The following is a 21,295-nucleotide window of genomic DNA, read 5'->3' as shown; positions in this document are numbered from 1 at the left end:
TAGTTATAAGAAATGAAATAAGAACTATTAATCATGCTCTGTTAACCAGGATGGTTCTGGTCTGATTCGGGCAAGCACATTCTAACCTGGCTGAGAGTTGCATGCTCTGGGACCCGCATGCTCTGGGACCTGAGCACTGACAGCAGAATGCAGCCCATCCTTCTTTCCCCAACGGCCTATCATTATGGAAATGGCCCAAACAATCTAGTCCTGGAGGCACCTGCTCTTTACAACCCAGCCTGTAATCTGGTCCTTCGACACCCCCCTCCCCCCACAGACCACACGATTTGTAACCTGAGGTGATTAAACCGTGCCCATTTCCCCAGGCCTGTAATTCCGACTTTCCCACGTAATCTCTGTCCTTCTACCCATATAAGCATCTGGTTTATGGGGGAGGGGGAGAGCAGATTTTTGTAGGTGACCTACTGCTCTCCCATACCGAAGGCATTATCGGAATAAATGCTCATACAGGATTCAACCCCATCTGCTTAATTGGCTCAAGTAGTGTGATGGGCAGCTTGGACCCACTGGTTGTCCGGTTTCACTGGACCTCCTGGTTGATGGATCAACGCTCAGCCACTGCCAGGCTATGCATTTTACTTCTTATCCAATCCCAGAGGTTTCCCTGCGTTACTTTCCCCCACCTCCCGAATCTATCACCAATGGATTTCATGATGTAACTCTCTTACATCTCCCCCTTTTATTTTGATGTATAAAATCAGTGGTAAAACTGCCATTTTCCGGAACATTTTGTTTTATCCGTTGAGATTTTGCTTCCCAGCAATTGTCTTCAGTTTGGCTCAAATAAACTCATAAAAATTGTCTACAGATTTGAACACGGACAGTTCTTACAAATCAATAAAAAAGACAAAACCCTCCAAAATAGGCTATAAATAGCACTTCATAAAGGAAGATATAGGATTGGCCAATAAACAAAGATAAACTTTCCACATCATTTGTCATGAGGAAATGCAAACTAAAGTCACTCTGGGCTGCCACCACACACCCACCAAAATGGCTAAAATGAAAAAGACTAACACCACCAAATGCTGACAAGGATGTGGATGGGGCAACTGGAACTTCATACATTGCTGGCTGGAGTGTAAAATGGCAGAACTGCGTTGGAAAACTGGTTGGCACTTGCCTACAAAGTAAACATACATCTATCTACTCAATGACCAGCAATTCCGTATCTAGGTATTTACTCAAGAGAAATAAAAACATATACGTCCACAAAAAGTCTCGTGCAAGAATATTCAGAGCGGCTTTATCCATAACAGCCCCAAACTGGAAACGATCCAAATGTCCATTGTCTGGCAAATGGATAAACGAATTGCAGTATATTCCTACAATAATGTAACACTCAGCAATAAAAAGGAACAAGCCACTAATATGCCCCAACAACATAAATGGTTATAAGTGAAAGAAACTAGATACAAAAGAATACACACAATACTAATCCCACTTTTATGAACGGGTAAGACTCGGCTGTGGAGTGGGGATGTGTGTGGCAGGGATTAACTTGGGAAGAGACACAAGGGAACTTTTTGGAAATGTTCTCTAGGGATGTGGGTTACACAGGCACCTGCATTTGTCAGCTTAATGAACTGTACTGTGAATTTCTGTGAATTTCACCACATGTGAATTAGGCCTCAATAAAAGAAAGAAAAAAATAAAACAAAGACAAATAAAAATATCTCCAATATAAATACCTGAATCAATATGCTTTGTTACTGGACCGAAGGAAACCTTTACCATTCCAAGGCAAAAACAAAAGACACACACACAACTTTTAAAAAGTAAAACGGTGAAAACAGGAGCCGTGGTCAGCAAACTGCGGCTCGAGAGCCACGTGCGGCTCTTTGGCCCCTTGAGTGTGGCTCTTCCTAAGCCTTAGGAGTACCCTAATTAAGGTAATAACAATGTACCTACCTATATAGTTTAAGTTTAAAAAATTTGGCTCTCAAAAGAAATTTCAATCGTTGTACTGTTGATATTTGGCTCTGTTGACTAATGAGTTTGCCGACCACTGGACTGAAACATTCCTCAGACTACGAATCAACAATGGGATGCCGAAACCGGTTTGGCTCAGTGGATAGAGCGTCGGCCTGCGGACTGAAAGGTCCCAGGTTCGATTCCGGTCAAGGGCATGTACCTGGGTTGTGGGCACATCCCCAGTAGGAGATGTGCAGGAGGCAGCTGATCGATGTTTCTCTCTCATCGATGTTTCTAACTCTCTATCTCTCTCCCTTTCTCTCTGTAAAAAATCAATAAAATATTTAAAAAAAAAAGAATTATAGGATGATGTGATTTGGGGAGATTATTTCCTTAAAAAAAAAAAAAAAATATTATTTAAAAAAACAAAAAAAACAATGGGACCTAATGTAAACCACCTGAGCTCTCCTGGCCTCGGTTTTCTCATCTACAAAATGGGAGGAAGAGGCCTGAGTGGTGTGGCTCAGTTGGTTGGAGCGTGGTCCTTCCTGTGCAGTAGGGGTGGGTGCAGGAGGCAAACGATCAAAGTTTGTTTTCTTTCTCTCTCTTTCTTTCTCTCTCTCTCTCTCTCTCTCTTTCTCTCTCTCTCCTCCTCCTCCTCCTCTTCCCCCCTCTCTAAAGAAACAAAGAAAAAGATCAATTTAAAAAAATTGTAATGAAATAATTACAGGGTTACATAAAAATTAAGGTTATGCAAATCTAGCATAGTACCTGGCACACTGAACCTTAATAAATGGTGGTGGTAAGAAACAATTAGAAAATGCATGAATAAGGTCCATAAGGTCCATTGTACCTACCTGGCAATGGTTTATAAGTTTAAGAAAGAACCCTTCCAGGGACTCTTACTTGAACATCTTCCCAGAAGCCTACCCTTTTTTTCCTGAAAACCTGCCCCTTCCTGATAACTGATGGCATTCCAGCCACGTGGCTGGTGAGAGGAGGGGCGGGTGGGGGAAGGAGGGAGAGATGCCTTGTTCTTCCGTGGCCCTGGCTTAACACTGTTCCTGTAAATCAAAGTTTTGGATAAGCAAATTATATGTAAAAGTATGAGGAAAACTCTCACTGTTTTTAAAAAAGCCTAAAATTGTTTTATGAAATAAAAAATACTTTTAATAACGATCACCAGTACTTAAGCCAGGTTTCCCATGAACTAGGTTTCCCTAAGGTGGCATTCTTACACCTGCTGGGCAGTTTTCTAACCTTTCACAGGGCCACATATTTCCAAATGCTAAGACATGCACCCCAAGCACCACTTTCCACAAAGAGCATGCTCCCTGGTGGAGAAACCAGCGGAGTGTTCTCCTTTTAGCACGCGGAGACCGCCGGGTTGGCTCTCCGCCAGCAGTGGGCTCAAGTAGATTGATCCTTTGCACAGATCACATCACGAAGTGCATTTGCCTAATGCGGTGCCCTAGATTTTGCAAATCACATTCACTGATGTACGTGCAAGTCTGCAAATCTGAATGTTTGCAAGGAGGACACAAGTCGTTTGTATAAAAGAGTCTGTCTTGATTATCAGTAAGAGCAGGAAAAATTCTGAAGTCTCCTCCTATCTGTTTGCTAAGACAGTCATTTTACATTTCTCTAAAGGATTTCCTGGTTTGTAGCAAAGGTAGGGTTGAGTCAAGACACTGAGGTTCTAACTAGTATCTGCATTCGCACTGAACAATAGTAAACCCCACACATACCAAAGATCTGCCTGAAACCTTTCAAGGCCAAAAAGTTCTATTGTGTGTCCTGGGCACCCACTAAAGGAAAGTTGAAACTATAAATAGCACAGAGAAGACCACAGTCCCTGGGAGAAAATGTTTTGCTTAAAATGGCACAACTACACAATTCGATATAATGATATATATATATATATATATATATATATCCTGAATATCTTTCAACAACAAAAAAACTCTGATAATTAAGAAAATTGTGTTCTCACTAACGAAGTCCTGCATGCTATCTTAACTACCGTGTTTAAGGTATTTCCTCGTGATGCCGTGGTATTATTCACCTGAAAAGCGGCTCAGGTGTAACCCTCCATCAAGATGTCACAAAACCTGAAATTGAAATGCAAGGGGACCCCACTCCACGTTGGCGCAGCCTAGGGGTGCCCACAGAGTACCTGGAGCAGGTACTGGGAGGAGCCTCAGGTTTCCTCACCGCCCCCGAGAATCGTTGCTCCCATACAAACAGCATCTTTAAAAGTTCCAGCCTTAAGAAGGAAATCAGACTTGCCTGCGGTCTGATAAGAAAGGTATAGGGATCACCTGTCGATGAGCAGGAAAATGGGTGTAAAATGGCTTCCCCGGGCTGATCGGAAGGCAGTAAATCAAGTAAATCCCTTCCTAGGACTTTACAACAGACGGGGTGGCGGGGGGAGCCGTCCACGGAGCGACAGAAACCCTCAACCATTTCATCTCGGCCCCGAACGCGAGCAGCCCGAGGCCAGGTGCGGGCAGAGCTGGGGCGCACCGGTGACTAACGTGCCCAGTCACCCCACGGCGCCGTCCAGACCCGTGGGGACACAAAGCCCACCGGGTGTCAGGAGGAAAGGGAGGAAAACACGTGCTCCTCGGATAAGACCCGAGGTCTCCGGCCACCAAGCGCACTTCCATCCGGAACCGCGGCCGCAGCGCGCTCTGTGCCCGTGGCTTTGGGGCGCGCGCCCCCGCCCACCCGGGACCCCGGAACGCCCCCAACTCCCAGCCCTGACCCGAACCCGCCACAGGTTGGCCGAGCCGGGGCAGCCGCGGCCAAGAATTAAGTTTCTAATCATGTAACTTGAGGCGGATTAGCGTTCGGCCTTCGGATCAGACAACCCAAGGCCGAGCCCGGAGCCAACTCGCGGCCTGAACGGCGCGGCGCGGGCCGGGCCCGGGGTCCCCGGCGCCTCCTCCCGCAGGTGCGCCCGCGCGTCCCCACGGCCCTCCGCGCTCACCAGGTACGAGACGCCGAGCAGGATGGTGCCCGTGCGCACATGGCAGCACAGGCAGCAGCTGTTGGAGTAGAACCGCGTCCAGGGCGCGACCATCTTCATCGCTCCGACCGCGGGCAGGGGCGCGAGCGCCGCTCAAGTTTGCGGGACCCTCGGCGCGTCGCTCCGGCCGCCGCGCGGGGCTGCTGCTCCTCGGCTTCTCGGGCTCCGGCTCCGGCTCCGGCTCCGGCCCCCTCGTTGACTCACCCCCCGACCCTGGCTGCGCGCCTCTCCGAAAGCTCCGAGCTACTGCGGCGGCTGGACCCTGCGCTCCGGAGGCGGCGGGAGAAGGAGGGGCGGGCGGAGGCGGGGCGGCCGGGGCCACGTGACCCGCGCCCCAGCCCGTGATGTCACCCTGGGCTCCAGCCGGCGACGGGCGCTGCCAACCGAGTAAATAAATCAATCATCCTGCGCCGCCCGCGGGTCCCGGGTCGGCCGGCCTCGGGGTTCCGGGCCTTCCCCCTCTTTGGGTAACTCCATCAGGGGCTGAGATTCTCTTACAGCCCCCCCAACCCACCCCACCCCACCCCCGGCACCGATCTTGCGGATAATCTGCTGGTGCAGTGCTCTCTCTGTTGGCATCTTGCACACACACAGGAGGAGGGAGAACTGCAGAGTGTGATTCCGGTCAACGGCGGTACTTTGAACCGCTGTGGACGTCGCCAAGAGCAATCTGTCTGCTTCCCAGCTCAGTTACTGCGGTGGCCATCTCTTCCCAGAAAACAGGATGTAAGTCAAGGACACCCTCGCTGTGCCTTGGGCAGCGTTTTTCGTCAGGGCTGCAGCTGTAGTCAAGAAACAGTCATCAAGCCCATTGTTGCCACAAGGGCTCTGCAAGACGCAACAGGGCTTTAAGAGGCACTGAAAGATAGGACGCCGATTTGGGGTTCTTTCCTCCCATCTGGTGTTTTGTTTGTAAGAGCGCCTGTCCTAGGTTACCCCTCCGAGGGATAGGGTGAAGAAAGAAAAATGTACTCGCTTTTGTCAATCAAGCCGGTTGAGGGGTGAGGAAAGGATTCTATTCTTGTTTTAACTATCCTAGGAACTTGAACTTTTGGACTTTCCAGTCCTGCCTCAATGCCTGACACACATCAAACCTCCAGATAACCCTCTGGTTACCCCCGAAGGACTGAGGAAAGGATGTTCAGGTACCCAGGCCACTTGACACCTATGGTCCAAACCACCTGTCTTCCGGAGGGTCACCCTCTGGGACCAGTGCAGAGGCTAAGAATGCAGACTGTTTCTTCTCAAGAATGTACTTTCGGCCCTGGCCGGTTTGGCTCAGTGGATGGAGCGTCGGCCTGCAGACTGAAGGGTCCCGGGTTTGATTCTGGTCAAGGGCATGTACCTTGGTTGCAGGCACATACCCAGTAGAAGATGTGCAGGAGGCAGCTGATCCATGTTTCTCTCTCATCGATGTTTCTAACTCTCTGTCCCTCTCCCTTCCTCTCTGTAAAAAATCAATAAAATATTTTTTTTTTTAAAAAAAAGAATGTACTTTTGCCCCGCAGGTGTGGCTCGGGTTGAGCATGCGCCCATGAACCCGGTTGCCGGTTCCATCCCCAGTCGGGGGGCGTGCAGGATGCAGCAGATCAATAGCTCTAGTCATTGATGTTTCTGCTTCTCTCACTCTCCCTTCCTCTCTCTGAAATCATTAACATATTTTTTTAAAAAAGGAATGTACTTTTTACTAAAAGAACCTTCAGCTTGTCTTTCTTCTTTGGAACACTCTCTATTGCCCAGTTGGTTGCCAGTTTGCAAACCCTGGGACCTTTGAATAAGTCTATCATTTATTTCTAGCAAAGCCTCCCAACTCTTGAGTTTGTTTAACACCTTGAATCACTATTTAAAGCCAAGCAGCTCAGATAAGTTAGATTGTTAGCATGTGTCAAAGTTTCATTTCAAACTTGGAGCAGGAGAAAAACTGGTTGGGTTTAAATTCTTAAGGACAGGCTCTATAGGAAGGAGAGGAATGGTAGATAAGGAAGGTTTCGGTGCAGGACTGGCTAGTTTTACGAGACTGTAAAACGGTCTCATTCTTACTGTGTAGCTTGACCCTGGATCCACAGTGACCCAAGAAGCATTCTCAGAGGTATCAGGTGTGGGCTCTCCATCAGAAATACTAAGCAAGCCCTAACCGGTTTGGCTCAGTGGATAGAGCGTCAGCCTGTGGACTCAAGGGTCCCGGGTTCGATTCTGGTCAAGGGCATGTACCTTGGTTGCAGGCACATCCCCGGTGGGGAGTGTGCAGGAGGCAGCTGATCCATGTTTCTCTCTCATCGATGTTTCTAACTCTCTCTCCCTCTCCCTTCCTCTGTGTAAAAAATCAATAAAATATATTTTTTTAAAAAAAGAAAGAAATACTAAGCAAAATGGTGCTGGGAGTTAGCCAGCAAGACCAAACAGGAACGCTGGCTTTTGTTTTGTTTTCTCACCACAGAGTTCTGTTTTCCTTTACATGAGGGAGAGTTTTTTTCTCTGGAACCTTCCATTTCATATTTGATTATGTCCATAACCATTTTTAACCAGCTATAGGACAAGCATTCGTGCTCTGAGAAGAAATGGACATTGAGAATCAGGATGGGGAGTGCCACTTTCCAAACTCAAACTTCCAGCAAGTTCCCGCTTCGTCTCCCCACCAGAATCTCAGAGTCTTTTAGGCAGATGACTGCCTGGTTCAGGAAATTTTATATTTCAGCATAAGTGTTCTCTCTTGGCCGCGACCAGCACGGCTAGAGAGCGGACACGTCCCGAGTAGGGGCGACTGGGGATTGAGAAAAAGAAAGAGATAGACATAGAGACAGGAGGGAAAGCTGGGACCAGGTGGGACACTGTTCTTGGGTGGAGAGACAGTGACCTAGAGCTAGTGCAGTACCTTTATTAGATACAGCATGATTCCAGGAAGTTTTACTAGAGTTTAAGACAGAGGAAATCATGTGAAATCACGGTTAAAGATCAAGCTGCAATTCTTCATTCTTGTGGCTTCTTTGTAATTGTCACTCCTGGCTGAGCCCGGATAATTGCGTCCGTTCCTGGCGTCTGGCTGAACTTAGTGGTGAAACCCACCCCCTGGCGCCTGAGCTAAAAGGTCAGGCTGACAGCATACCTGCTGCCACTGGACTCAGCTGACAATTAGCTCATGTGCCTCCCCAGGCGCTCTCTACATTTCAGAGAGCTTACTATTCAAGGTGCAAATTTGCAGAAAGATGTCAAATTGCTCTGGATAAGACGAGGGGCAGAAAGTTGAGGAGACGGAGCTGGAGAAAGGAGGTAGGCAGAGCGAAATACTACATCTGTAAGCAAAGTTTATTCCCTAAAACCTAATGGCAGTGGCTTTGGAGTTGCTTTTTTTTTCTTTTTTTTTTCTTTTTGGATGCAAGAGAATATGAGGACTGGCCTTAAAACAAGAACAAAGGCTTCCCAAGGAACTCAGCTGAGTCACTCATTTTCACACAGCGGCAGATTTGAGTGGAATACTGATTGCTCTGGTGCAGCTGTTTAGACAAGTCACCTTGCTTCATCCCTGGGAGCCTCAGCTCTGGGCCTCGCTTCCTCCTTTTCGGTCAGGTTTCCCTGCGATTCGCACGCCCCTCCTCTCCCATTCGTCACTCTGTCACTCCGTCACTCCGCGTGGCTTCATTACCAAATGTTAAACCCTCCTTCCCTTTAGGATGTGAGGGCTTGCAACCTCTCTGCACCCAGGTCCTTTCCTTTGTCTTCCTATCCTCCAGTCTCTCTCTCCCTGCATCTTCCTCGCTCAGATATTTTCTAATGAGTTGGAGAAAGTTTTCCTTCCTGTCAGAGAGAGCCACGCTCCTTCCTTTTTCACATTTCTTATTTTCTAGGAGTTCTTGTATGTCAGTCTATCTGTTAGACATCCAGATTACCCAATGTTAATTTGAGTCGCAACTGTGAGACATAAAGACTTAAAGGCTACACAGATTAGAACCTTCTGCTCCTGCTCTCCAAGTTTATCATGGACGCTTGTGCCCAAGTCATTATGATGTTACTCAGAACGTGTGCCCAGGATCCTTACAGGTGGGAAAAAAAAAAATGCCGTGGGAAAGCAGCGGGACTAATTACATTAAAACTGTAGGGAGTTGGCATCAGCTGGGCCCTGTACAGGGTGAATAGGAGAATAGACCAGGAAAGGTGAAGGCAGAGACACTTGCTCCAGGAGTTGCATAAAGGCACACAGTCCTGGGCTAAGGAGGTCTCCTCACTGAAGCCTCTTGGGCAAGGCTCTGCCCCAGGAGAGACCTCAGGCCCCTCTCAAAGGCTGAGAAAGTCCAAGGGTTACCATCTAGCTCTCCTGGAAAGGGAAAATGCGTTGGGAAGGAATAATACGTTGGAAAGGAATAATACACTGGAAAGGAATCCAAGTGTCTATGCCAGAGGGTGCTGCAATAATGACAATACTGCTCTCCTAGGTAAGACAAAAAACAAACACAAACCTTATAGGGCTCCTCATGCATTCTCCAAACAAACCAGGGACTTGTGCATCCATCCATTAGTGCATCTGGTGAATGGGGACTTACTGAGTGCCTCCTTGAAGCTGAGCATGGATGCCACCTCAGAGAACATGAAGAAGTGTCTACCTATAAGGAGTTCACAATTTAATGAGGGAGACAGAGAAGTAGACAGAAAGTAACATACTTGCAAGACAAGTGCTACTGCATATTTAGCACAGGGTGCTGTGAGAGCCCCATATCTCAGCTTTGGAGAAATCAGAGAGGGCTTCCCAGAGGTGGTGACATCTAAGCTCAGACCTGTAGGATACGTTGGAGTTGGCCAGGGAGAGAGACAGAACTCCACCCCAGGGAGGATGGAGCAGCATATGCAGTTGGTGAGGCTTAGAGACAGCAAGTAGAACAATAGCTGGGAGTTCACATGACATGTAAAGGGAAGAGGGGCAGAGTAGAGTGAGATAGGCCTAAGAAGGTTTTAGGGGTGTCAACGTAGGCGCAGGAGGTAACAGCAGACAAAAAGCTTTTCATGCCATGCTGCACTGAGAGGTTTAGAATGTATTTCCTGAGGAAAATGGGAAACTTCTGAGCTACTGGGGGCTTTACAAATATTAAACTCACATGACTGGATGATAAATTAACATCACAAGCTTAAGGTATAGGCAAATGAGATCGGCAGGACTAGCTGCATAATTTGCAGAGCCCAGTGAAGACTGGAAATGTGTGCCCCTCTTGTTGTGGACCCTGAGGAAGAAGACACCTCAGAAGGGCTCTCAGCTAACTGGGCTCAAATTTTGAAAACGGAGCCTGTCAGCCATTTCTACAAAGGGGCCTCTCACACAAATTGCACTTCAGGGAGAAGCCTCACTGAACTACCAGCCTCTTCACTGAACTGCCTCGACACCTGTTTCTGCCACCTGCCACCTGATAACGGAGTTCCTGGAATCCTATTTCCACCAATAGGACTGAGACTTTCCCCATTCAATGGGAGGCTTCTTCACTGACCGTTCAGAGCAGCTCCAATCTGACCAATCAGGACAGTGCCTTGTGGACCAATCAACCTTCAAGGATTTGGAGTCCTCATTTGTATGAGGATGAACCAATCAGGGGCCAGAGTGGGGACTTGTATATGTCAGTTCCCCTCTGGCTCTAAGAGCTCACTTTTCTTTTCCACCCATGAAAAGGGAACTGGAGCTGAAGCTGAAACACGGGGAAGATATCTGTGGGTGCAGAATGGAGCAGACCAGTGCAGAGCTGTCTAGCTGAAGAGGGGCCTGGCCCCAGGGCCTCCTAACAGCCATGATGTTTGCACTGAATGAAATGTTCTTCTTCACCACATCCCAGATTGAGGATTCCTGTTGGTGTTGAATGGACAGCAACAACCTTCAGGGAACACTGTCTAAAAAGCATTAATAACTTCAAGACGGCAACAGTGGAACATAAACCAGCCATGGGCCCGTCTGGGGGACCCTGTGCTGCTGCCAGGTCACATGCCTGACAGGCCAGCAGAGGACGTTCGGCTCAGGCGGACTAGAAAGTCCTGAAGGAGAAAGTGGCCCCAGCCTCATTTCGTGGAGCCTCCAGCAGTCACCCTATCCAGCACAACAGGAGGCAGCCGCCCTGGAGGGCGAGACAGCCGGCCAACGATAAAAACGGCTGGCTTACAGCCCACAGCCTCCATGGCCAGCACTAATCAGTCTGCAGGACAACGAACTCCATCTAATCAGACTAGAACACTTTCATCCCCCAGCCTCCGCCCCTTGCGGTTTCTGCACATAAAATTCAACCCCAAGGACAGCGGAGGCTGAGTCCTAACCTCCCCCGGTTGTGGCTCCCCCCATTCCCTCCAATAAACTCCCCTCTTGCTCGCTGTGCTCACCTGTATCCTTGAGCGACTCCAATCTTACAGCGTCCATGGAGCTGGCCCTGGCGCTAGGCCCCATCTCTCTCTTAGAAATTAAAAACAAAACTAAACAAACAAGCAAATGAGTGAGAGTTGTCGCTTGTGTTTTCTTTCTTTCTTTCTTTTTTTGCCAGATAATAAATAACTGCTTCCTGGGGGCTGTGGTAAATGCCACTTTTACAGGAGTGTGTGGGAGAAAATAAGTAGTATGCCAGGTGATTCATAAAAGAATCTGGATCTGGTCCCGGGCAGGGGGTCAGGACTGTGAAGGTCAGAACGTGGAACTGGCTCCAGCCCTGAATAGCAGCCAAGGGGAACGTCAAAAATCATGATTGATATGCTCTCAGAGAGCCGTGTAATTAATCACAGAGTTATTAAAGCTGGGCAGCGGCTGTGCATCTCGGGGACAGTGAAACAATCTTAGACTTATTGGGGGTTTGTTCAGGTTCTGGACGGGGGGCGGTGAGAAAGAGTGCATAAGACAATCCCTGCCTCTGAGAAGCTCATAAAACAGAAAAAGAGACAAAGATGGACCCAGGGAGTCCTTAGTGGAAGATGGTGTGGCTAACAGTAAAGAAACAGTGTTCTGGTTAATAGTGCGATTCATACGACACGCCGTAGTTGATCAACGTTTAAAGATTTGGGATTCGATCAAATTCATCTATGTCAGAGTCCAGTCAGGAAGATAGGAACCATTCTCGATATTTCACACGGGGGGAATGTAACACAGGAAGTGTGGTGGTGTAATAAAATATTTCACAAGTGCCATCTTGACCCAGTTTTGAAACCGTGGCTAACAACCCTCCATTTCCCTTCAAAAGGCATTTGCTACGCCCCCACTCCAACTCCTTTCCTTCTCAGACTCCACCAGCCTAGGTTATAATACACACTTTCCAAAGGCCAGGCACCCAGATACCTAGGGTCCTTTCTCCCCTGGGTCCTCAGAAATATTCAAAATACCCAAACCCCAGGAAGCCCTCCAAACCCAGCTAACCTCACCCCACCTGCCATGCATAAGCCACCTCCTACCGTTCCCGCTGGCTGTTTCCTTGTCCCCGGGTGCAACCAGTTCTCTCGTCTGGAGCTACAGGTCACAAAGAGTTCTGCCATTCATCTACTTGAGTGTCACTGTGTTGTGACCTACCGTCCCTGGAAGGGGACTGGCCCCGAGCGGGTCTGCCTCCGGCCGGCTCTCGTGCGTGGTTCTTGACTTCATGCAGGAAAGATTCCCCAGTCTGAGTGCAGGTGATTTTGAGAGTATGTTTATTAAACATACTGGGGACAGAGGAACATTTTGCTCAAAGCTGGGGACAGTGAAACGAAGGAAGGACTAGGGGAAGCAACAGGGGAGCGCCTAGGTGGGGCTCTGCTTCGGTTCCCTAGAAACGTTAGAGGAAAACAGTGAGCCAAGGCAGGGCTGCGGTTAGCTCACTGGGAAGTCAAAGGAAGAGGGAGGGGGCCTTGGAGGGAGACAGGTTCAGGGGAGGAACGGCCGCTGCGCAGTCGCAAGTCTTGTGGGGACTGCTAGAGTTGAGGAGGAACTAGAAAGCTTATGCTCAAGAAGGGGCATGGGCGTGCTCTAGAGGGAGCCGCCACTGGTAGCCTTTGTCTGAGGGGTTTTAGCTTCCGTGGACCAGAGTCTCAGGGGAGGGTCTCAGCAGAATATTCACCAGCTTTCCAGGTGCGCTTTTCATATGCTGACGCATCGGGATGAGCATGGAGGGGAGTTTGAGCTCGTTTCCTGGCCAGCTTCACTGTTCTACTTGTATCTTGGGTCTGTCTGGTTCTAATCAGGTTTTCTGTTATTTGTTCCCCTGGTTTCATCCGTCCTTGGGTTTGGCTGGCACAAATAGCATTCATTGGGATTGGGTTCTCTATCTCCCTGACCAGAGTGATTTAAGCTATTTATTCTCCGGTTAGGGAGGAGAAGTATAAACCATGTGTTCAGAAGTGGCCTTGGTTTGGGGAGATAAGGCCTTGTGATTCACTGGCTGTCTGTAAATTGTTCAAATTGTGTGGCGTTGTTTAGTTATCTTGTCTCAGTTCCCCACTCCACTTGTCCAGTAATGTTCCTAGCTTCTTACTATCCTGCCTCGCTACCATGGAAAGAAACCTCACCATCCACCAGGCCAGAGCTGAGATCATGGCAAGAAGGGCCCAGCTCTTCTGCTTGTTGGGTGCATTCCTGCTGTTGGAAAGGCCTCCCAAAGCCGAGAGGAGAGGAGAAATGCCTTGGCCTCTCCCCTCCTCCCATCCTCCAGTCCTCAGCTAGTGGGTCCCTTTGGCTAACTTCCCGGGCACCTGGGAGACATATGTTCCTGCCATGTGAAAACAGCAGTGGGACTTGACTTTGGTGGTGAACATGCAATGCAATATACAGATGAAATAGTATAGAATTGTACACTTGAAATCTATATAATTTCATTAGCCAATGTCACCCCGATACATTTAATAAAATTTTAAAGTAAATAAAATAAACATGTAAACAGGTGTCAGGAAACTAGGACCCACAGGCCAAACCCAGCCCACTGCTTGTTCTTGTATAGCTTGTGAGTTAAGACTAGTTTTCTATTTTTTTAATGGTCAAAAAATATATATCAAAAAAAGAATAAGATTTTGTGCCCTGACCAAGTAACTCAGTCGTTTAGAGCATCATCCTGATATGCCAAGGTTTCAGGCTCGATCCTCAGTCAGGGCACATACGGGAATCAATCAATGGATGCATGGATAAGTGGAACAACAAAGTCAGTGCTTTTCTCTCTCTCTCTCCCTAAAAATCAATTATAAAAATTAACAAATTAAAAATATAAGATTTTGTGACACTTGAAAATTATATGAAATTCAAATATCAGTGTCTACAAGTAAAGTTTTATTTGAACACACACAAGTAAAAGAAATAAAATATGGCCCTAGCTGGTTGGCTCAGTGGATAGAGCGTCAGCCTGCAGACTGAAGGTTCCTGGGTTCGATTTCAGTCAAGGGCATATGTCTGGGTTGCAGGCTCAATCCCCAAGTAGGAGGCTTGCAGGAGGCAACCGATCAATGATTCTCTCTCATCATTGATGTTTCTCTCTCTCCCTCTTCCTTCCTCTCTGAAATCAATAAAAATATTTTTAAAAAATATAAAATATGATAAACTGACAAAATACATCAGGAGGTACATTCATGTTTACAGTACCCTTATTCATAGTACCCAAAAGTTGGAAGCAACCCAAGCGCCCATCTACAGATAAATGGATACACAAAATGTGGAACATGATTGAACCTTAAAATGGAAGGAGCCTGACTGGTGTGGCTCAGAGGGTGAGCGCCAATCTATGAACCAGGAGGTTACTGTTCGATTCCTGGTCAGGGCACATGCCCCGCTTTCGGGCTCGATCCCCAGTAGGGGGATTGCAGGAGGCAGTCAATCAATGATTCTCTCTCATCACTGATGTTTCTATCTCTGTCTCCCTCTCCCTTCCTCTCTGAAATCAATAAAATATATATTTTTTAAAAGTTCTGGAGATCTGTGTCACAACAATGTGAATATACTCAATACTACTGAACTGTTCACTTACAAACAGTTACAATTTTATATGTTATTTAAGCTACGCAGCGTCAGGGCTGGGATTGGGATGCAGGACCGTCTCATTGCAGAACTTGAGTGCATTCTGTCTCCATACTCCCAGGCAGATCCTATTCTCAGGGACTCACAGTCTGGGAAACAAAGCACATACATGAAGCACTAAAGAACAATGCTGGCTGGCGTAGGGAGCCCGTACATAAAGCATTCCTGAAAACATACACGAAACCAGGATGTTCAAAATGGATGCAATAGTTTCTGTTCCAGGAGAGTTCAACATCTTTCTAATTACAACACAACTTTCGAACACAAGCTTTAATGATATTGCTTTAGCTTTTTACAAGTTTCTTAATGTGTTTCCTTCACAAATGAGCAGTCAATTCGCTTAGATCCATGGTCGGCAAACTGCGGGTCGTGAGCCACATGCGGCTCTTTGGCCCCTTGAGTGTGACTCTTCCTAAGCCTTAGGAGTACCCTAATTAAGGTAATAACAATGTACCTACTTATATAGTTTAAGTTTAAAAAATTTGGCTCTCAAAAGAAATTTCAATCGTTGTACTGTTGATATTTGGCTCTGTTGACTAATGAGTTTGCCGACCACTGACTTAGATGATCCGGGGAACCTCTGATTAAGGCAGTCACAGCATCCGGCATACCCAAGGATTCCTCTCGAGTGTTTTAAGTTTATGAAGTCTGTGTTTTTATGACTCATATCAGCACTTTAACATCCCGTTTTCCACCCATGTTTAGGAATTAATAAGGGCTAAAATGTCATAAAATATTAAAATGCTTGTACAAATAGTCCCTGACGAAGGCAAGGTGGATCACACTGGCAGCATCAGCAGGTGACATCACTGAATGGTTGTCAGCTGAGAAAGGGAAGTTCAAGTTCAGCAGAAGACACATTTCCTCACAGAGCTGGCCGATTTACTACTGACTTGCTCGCCAAGTAACCTGGTCCCCTCTCCGTGGTGCCACTTCCACCAGGAAGATCAGACACCCTGCCCTCTTGAGCTCAGGAGTCCCCAGGTGACTTGCTTTGGCCAATAGAATATGGTCAGAAGCCACGTGGGTGGACGTTTTAGGAGTAAGATGATGATCACCCCAGGTCCTCCTCCTCCACCTGGACACAGGCAACGGGAAGGGGAAGACTGCTCCTCCATCAGCAGCCCCAGGGTGGAGACGCTGAGGTCTGAGCCATGGAGTGTGCGCCGGAAATGACGCGTGGGGCTGTGAGCACAGGGACTCGTGCATCCTGATGATACAGGATGAAAATGTGGTTGTCACACAAGCGGAGCATTAAAAACTAGCAGGTTAGCCCTGACTGGTTTGGCTCAGTGAATAGAGCGTCGGCCTGCGGACTGAAGGGTCCCAGGTTCGATTCTGGTCAAGGGCATGTACCTTGGTTGCGGCCACATCCCCAGTGTGGGGTGTGCAGGAGGCAGCTGATCGATGTTTCTCTCTCATCGATGTTTCTGGCTCTCTATCCCTCTCCCTCCTCTCTGTAAAAAATCAATAAAATATATTTAAACAAACAAACAAACTAGCAGTGAAGTGCCCAATAGTGACATCTCTAGGAGATCTGGGCAAACACAAGGGCTTCATAGAGGGGCTGGAACCTAGTAGGAGCTTTGAAGGGAAAGGAGGAATTTGATGAGTGGGCGTTTCACCTCTTCTCTGCCCTATTTTAATGGTCTGACTATGCGTTTTCTTTTTTTTCTTTTTTAATATATTTTATTGATTTTTTACAGAGAGGAAGGGAGAGAGATAGAGAGTTAGAAATATCGATGAGAGAGAAGCATCGATCAGCCGCCTCCTGCACATCTCCTACTGGGGATGTGCCCGCAACCCAGGTACATGCCCTTGACCGGAATCGAACCTGGGACCTTTCAGTCCGCAGGCCGACGCTCTCTCCACTGAGCCAAACCGGTTTCAGCCTGACTATGCGTTTTCAATACCAGGTAACTAAAGGGTCAGCAAACACACACACACACACACACACACACACACACACGAGAAGTTTTTATTCTTTTTTATTTCATTTTTTATTTTCATTAATTTCAGAGAGGAAGGGGGAGGGAGAGAGATAGAAACATCAATGATGAGAGAGAATCATTGATCGGCTACCTCCAGCAATCCCCCCACTGGGGATCGAGCCCGCAACCCCAGCATGTGCCCTTGATTAGAATCGAACCTAGGACCCTTCAATCCGCAGGCCGATGCTGTATCCACGGAGCCAAACCGGCTAGGGCAGAAGTTTTTTTTTTCTTAAGAAAAGTATTCAAGTAAAGTGAAAAATGTTCAGAATAATGTAATGCATGATTTTTGTATTCATCATTCAAATTTCATCACATCCTAAGATTCTGCAGCCTTTGCCTCCTGCTTTCTTTCTAAATAAATAAAACATTACAGATATAAGGTCAAGCTTCCTGTATACCCCTTTCCCTGATCCTATGTCCTTGCCTTAAAAAAGTTTCCATTTGCAACTCAATAAAGTAGTCATTGAAAAAGCTAGAAATCATCAAAATTAAAAACTCATCTTGAAAAAAAAACCTTTTGATGGCAAAATTGAGAAGCATTAAAATATGTTTTTATTGGGGGGGAGGTTGGGGGTTAATGGGGGGGATGAGGACACATTTGTAATACCTTAACTAATAATAAAAAAAATATGTTTTTATTGATTTTAGAGAGAGAGGGAGAGAAATAGAAACATTGATCAGCTGCCTCCTTCACGCCTCCTACTGGGGATTGAACCTGCAATCTGGGGCATGTACCCTGACCAGGAATCCAACCTCTTAGTGCACAGGATGAGGTTCAGTCCACTGAGCCACCCAACCAGGTAAGAAGTGTACTTTTAAAATATACTAGTATATATATTTTTATTGATTTCTGAGAGGAAGGGAAAGGGAGAGGGAGAGAGATAGAAACATCAATGATGAGAGAGAATCATTGATTGGCTGCCTCTTGCACGCCCCCTACTGAGATCGAGCCCGCAACCCAACCCGGGCACATGCCCTTGACCAGAATTGAACCTGGACCCTTCAGTCTGCAGGTCAACACTCTATCCACTGAGCCAAACCAACTAGGGCTAGAAGTGTACTTTTTAAAAAACGAAACACAATGTATTATATTTAGGTATAAACACCAGACAGCCGAAACCGGTTTGGCTCAGTGGATAGAGTGTCGGCCTGCGGACTGAGGGGTCCCGGGTTCGATTCCATTCAAGGGCATGTACCTGGGTTGCGGGCACATCCCCAGTAGGAGATGTGCAGGAGGCAGCTGATCGATGTTTCTCTCTCATCGATGTTTCTAACTCTCTATCTCTCTCCCTTCCTCTCTGTAAAAAAATCAATAAAATATATTTAAAAAAAAACAAAACAAACAAACAAAAAAAAACACCAGACAATCATCAAAATGCCAGCTGGCCAGAGGAAGGAACTGAGGGGGAGACATAAGACAATATCTGATGATTGCCTTGCTGTGCTACCCAGTTATGCTCACACAGAATTGAGAAACAGCATTATCCTAGCCCGTGAGGGTTTGACAGGCTGAGGCCATTTCAGTTGGGACGTGTTTCAAGCTGACTTACACCAGTGTCTTCAGTGCGTCTTGCTTACCACTCGGCAAATGCCCCCTCCGGGTCCCTGATGCATTTTATAGAACTTTTATTTTCTTGGCTAAAATATTTAAAGCAAAAAAAATTATGCCATTTTTTATTAAAAACGTCTTTCTCGTTTAACTCTTCTCTCTGCTGCCTTTTCGTGAAACCTTTATTATTCCAATAAATGTGCCCAGTGTATGACAGTTTTTATTTGACATTTTACTGAATTTTACAGATTTCTTGGAATTGTATTTGGTAGTATTCTTACCACCACCACCAACCCCACTTTAGAAAATAAATGAACATCTACACGTTATTTGCCGTGATCTCTCAAGATCTGAAGCAATGTGCAAGGTTGGAGGATATAACAAAATATTTCAGGAATTGAGAATTCCGTAAACATTTGTGTTAGACTGCTTGATTAGAAAAACACATCCTGTTTTAAGCAGCTGGTAGCCGCCTGTGTTGTTATTTGATAAATAAGTTGTCAAGGACATGTGCTTCTTAGAGGACTGGGGACGATTGTGAAAGAAAGGGAGGAGAGCTCCCCACTGTTCAGAACAAAATTAGGGTGACCTCACTGAAAACAGTGGGGAAAGTTGACTCGACTCCAATGTTACAAATGTTCACGTGGCCCTTTGGTTGGGCTGAGATCAGACCAGGGGGCCTTCCTCACGTGAATGATGCTGAGGGCCCTTCGGAGCAGCTGTTGGAGGTCTTTTTGTTCGTTTCCATGGCATTTATTGGTAACGACTTCATTTCACGGCCCTGGGACGCAAGTTGATTTGAGATACAGGCGCTCCTGCCCTAGCCGGTTTGGCTCAGTGGATAGAGCGTCGGCCTGCTGCAGACTGAAGGGTCCCAGGTTCGATTCCGGTCAAGGGCACATGCCCAAGTTGCAGGCTCGATCCCCAGTAGGGGGCGTGCAGGAGGCAGCCAATCGATGATTCTCTCTCATCATTGATGTTTCTCTCTCCCTCTCCCTCTCCCTTCCTCTCTGAAATCAATAAAAATATATTAAAACAAAACAAAACCTACTCATCTCGATAAAGCTGTCCTCAAGGAGTCCAGACAACTCCAGGGAAGGGTTGTGAAATATGAGACGAGAGCTAGACAAACAGCAGCTGGGGCAAGACAGAATGCCCAAGTGTTTGGAAGCTATGTCTCCACTTCCAGTGAAAAGCTGAGCCATCATTGTGGTATTAGTGATAGTGGGGAAGGGCATGTAGTGAGAGCAGAGCCACCGTTGTCTGATCATTATTCATCTCGCTGACTATAGATGAGAAGTTTTCTTACCGACCCTGGTAAACTGGAGGATGAAGCAAGGCTGGAAAAAGATAAGATGCCTGGATGGGTCCATGACTCAGAAAAGAAATACATTTTGAGAACAGACCAAGGACAGGACATGCTTTGATTTGGTTGCTGTGCCCAGACCCTGACCCCCTCTGGGAGTTTTTCTCAGGAACGCTGACCATTCTCCGGTCCCAGGAACGGGCCGAGCTGGCTGTAGCATCACAGAAGATTAGCCACCTTATCCGATTCTGAGCTCCTGAAGGCCGGACTGCAGACTCTACCCTCCCCTTTCCCTGCTACACTTGCAGCTCCCAGCTCACATAGCTATCTTCTCCCTCAAGTGTATATAACCAGCCAACTGGTGCGGTGGGGGTGGGGGTGGGGGTGGGAGGTGGGGGGTGGGGTGAGAGCAGAATTTCTAGGGTGACCGACTGCTCTCCCGTACTGCTGGCAGTATTGGAATAAATGCTCATATATGATTCCACTCTGTCTCTGCTTAATTGGCTCAAGTCGTGACAGGCAGCCCATGTTGAAATGTACCCCGTGAATTGCACAAAGGACGCCCCAGCCAAGAAGTCGAATTTTTTTAAAAAAATATATTTTATCGATTTTTACAGAGAGGAAGGGAGAGGGATAGAGAGTTAGAAACATTGATGAGAGAGAAACATCGATCAGCTGCCTCCTGCACACCCCACACTGCCTACAACCAAGGTACATGCCCCTGACTGGAATCGAACCTGGGACCTTTCAGTCCGCAGGCCGATGCTCTATCCACTGAGCCAAACCAGTCAGGGAAAGAAGTCGAATTAAGGAGTCATTTATTCAAAAGCCGGTGACTACGAGGGGGCATTAGCTCTCCAAATCTCGCAGCCCCGAGTGAGTACAGTAGCAAGCTTATAAAGGCAAAAATCACATCCTGCTAGACATTGGAATGTGGGACTAACTTGCGAAAGCAGATTGTCCAGAAGCAAAATTGAGCAAAGTTAATAATCTCTAAAGGTCATCTACAGTTTCAATTCCTGGAGCCACTGAGTCAACGGGACCTCAGGCCCAGAAGAATAACCTTTGTGATGTGGGCTGGCAACATAATGGGGTGATTTTTGTGAGTTTCCAGGTCTCAGTCTGGAAACTGAGGGAACTACCCTATTGTTTAAGCAAGCAGGCGTGTACAGAAGCCAGAATAGCAGGGTTAACATTTAAACAGCAGTTTTTACCCTAGATCGGTGGTTCTCAACCTTCCTAACGCCGCGACCCTTTAATACAGTTCCTCATGCTGTGGTGACCCCCAATTTCGTCGTTACAAATTGAACATCATTAAAGCATAGTGATTAATCACAAAAACAATATGTAATTATATATGTGTTTTCCGATGGTCTTAGGCGACCCCTGTGAAAGGGTCGTTCGACCCCAGAGGGGTCGCGACCCACAGGTTGAGAACCGCTGCCTTAGAACAAGAGGTTAGAATCCCCCTGAGCTTCCCTCAGCCCTCAGTGTGTGGGCCATG

At 47.1% G+C, this 21,295-nt stretch overlaps 1 protein-coding gene across 2 annotated transcripts in view; it reads right to left on the bottom strand.

Annotated features, from left to right (window-relative positions):
- Nucleotides 1-5,260, bottom strand: part of LAPTM4B (lysosomal protein transmembrane 4 beta) — a 36,234-nt gene extending 30,974 nt beyond the window's left edge. The window contains exon 1 of one of the 2 annotated variants that reach the window (XM_036337826.1): nucleotides 4,928-5,260. In XM_036337826.1, the coding sequence (XP_036193719.1) occupies nucleotides 4,928-5,026 (99 nt within the window). In that variant the 5' untranslated portion in view covers nucleotides 5,027-5,260. The remainder of the gene's footprint in view (nucleotides 1-4,927) is intronic. The other variant, XM_036337824.1, reaches the window with a different exon arrangement.
- Between the last annotated feature and the right edge of the window lie 16,035 nt (nucleotides 5,261-21,295).

Source organism: Myotis myotis, unplaced genomic scaffold (genome assembly GCF_014108235.1).
Source record: "Myotis myotis isolate mMyoMyo1 unplaced genomic scaffold, mMyoMyo1.p scaffold_m19_p_16, whole genome shotgun sequence".
NCBI lineage: Eukaryota > Metazoa > Chordata > Mammalia > Chiroptera > Vespertilionidae > Myotis > Myotis myotis.
Note: the sequence above shows the minus strand (reverse complement) of the source record. Positions and strands in the feature narration are given on the sequence as shown.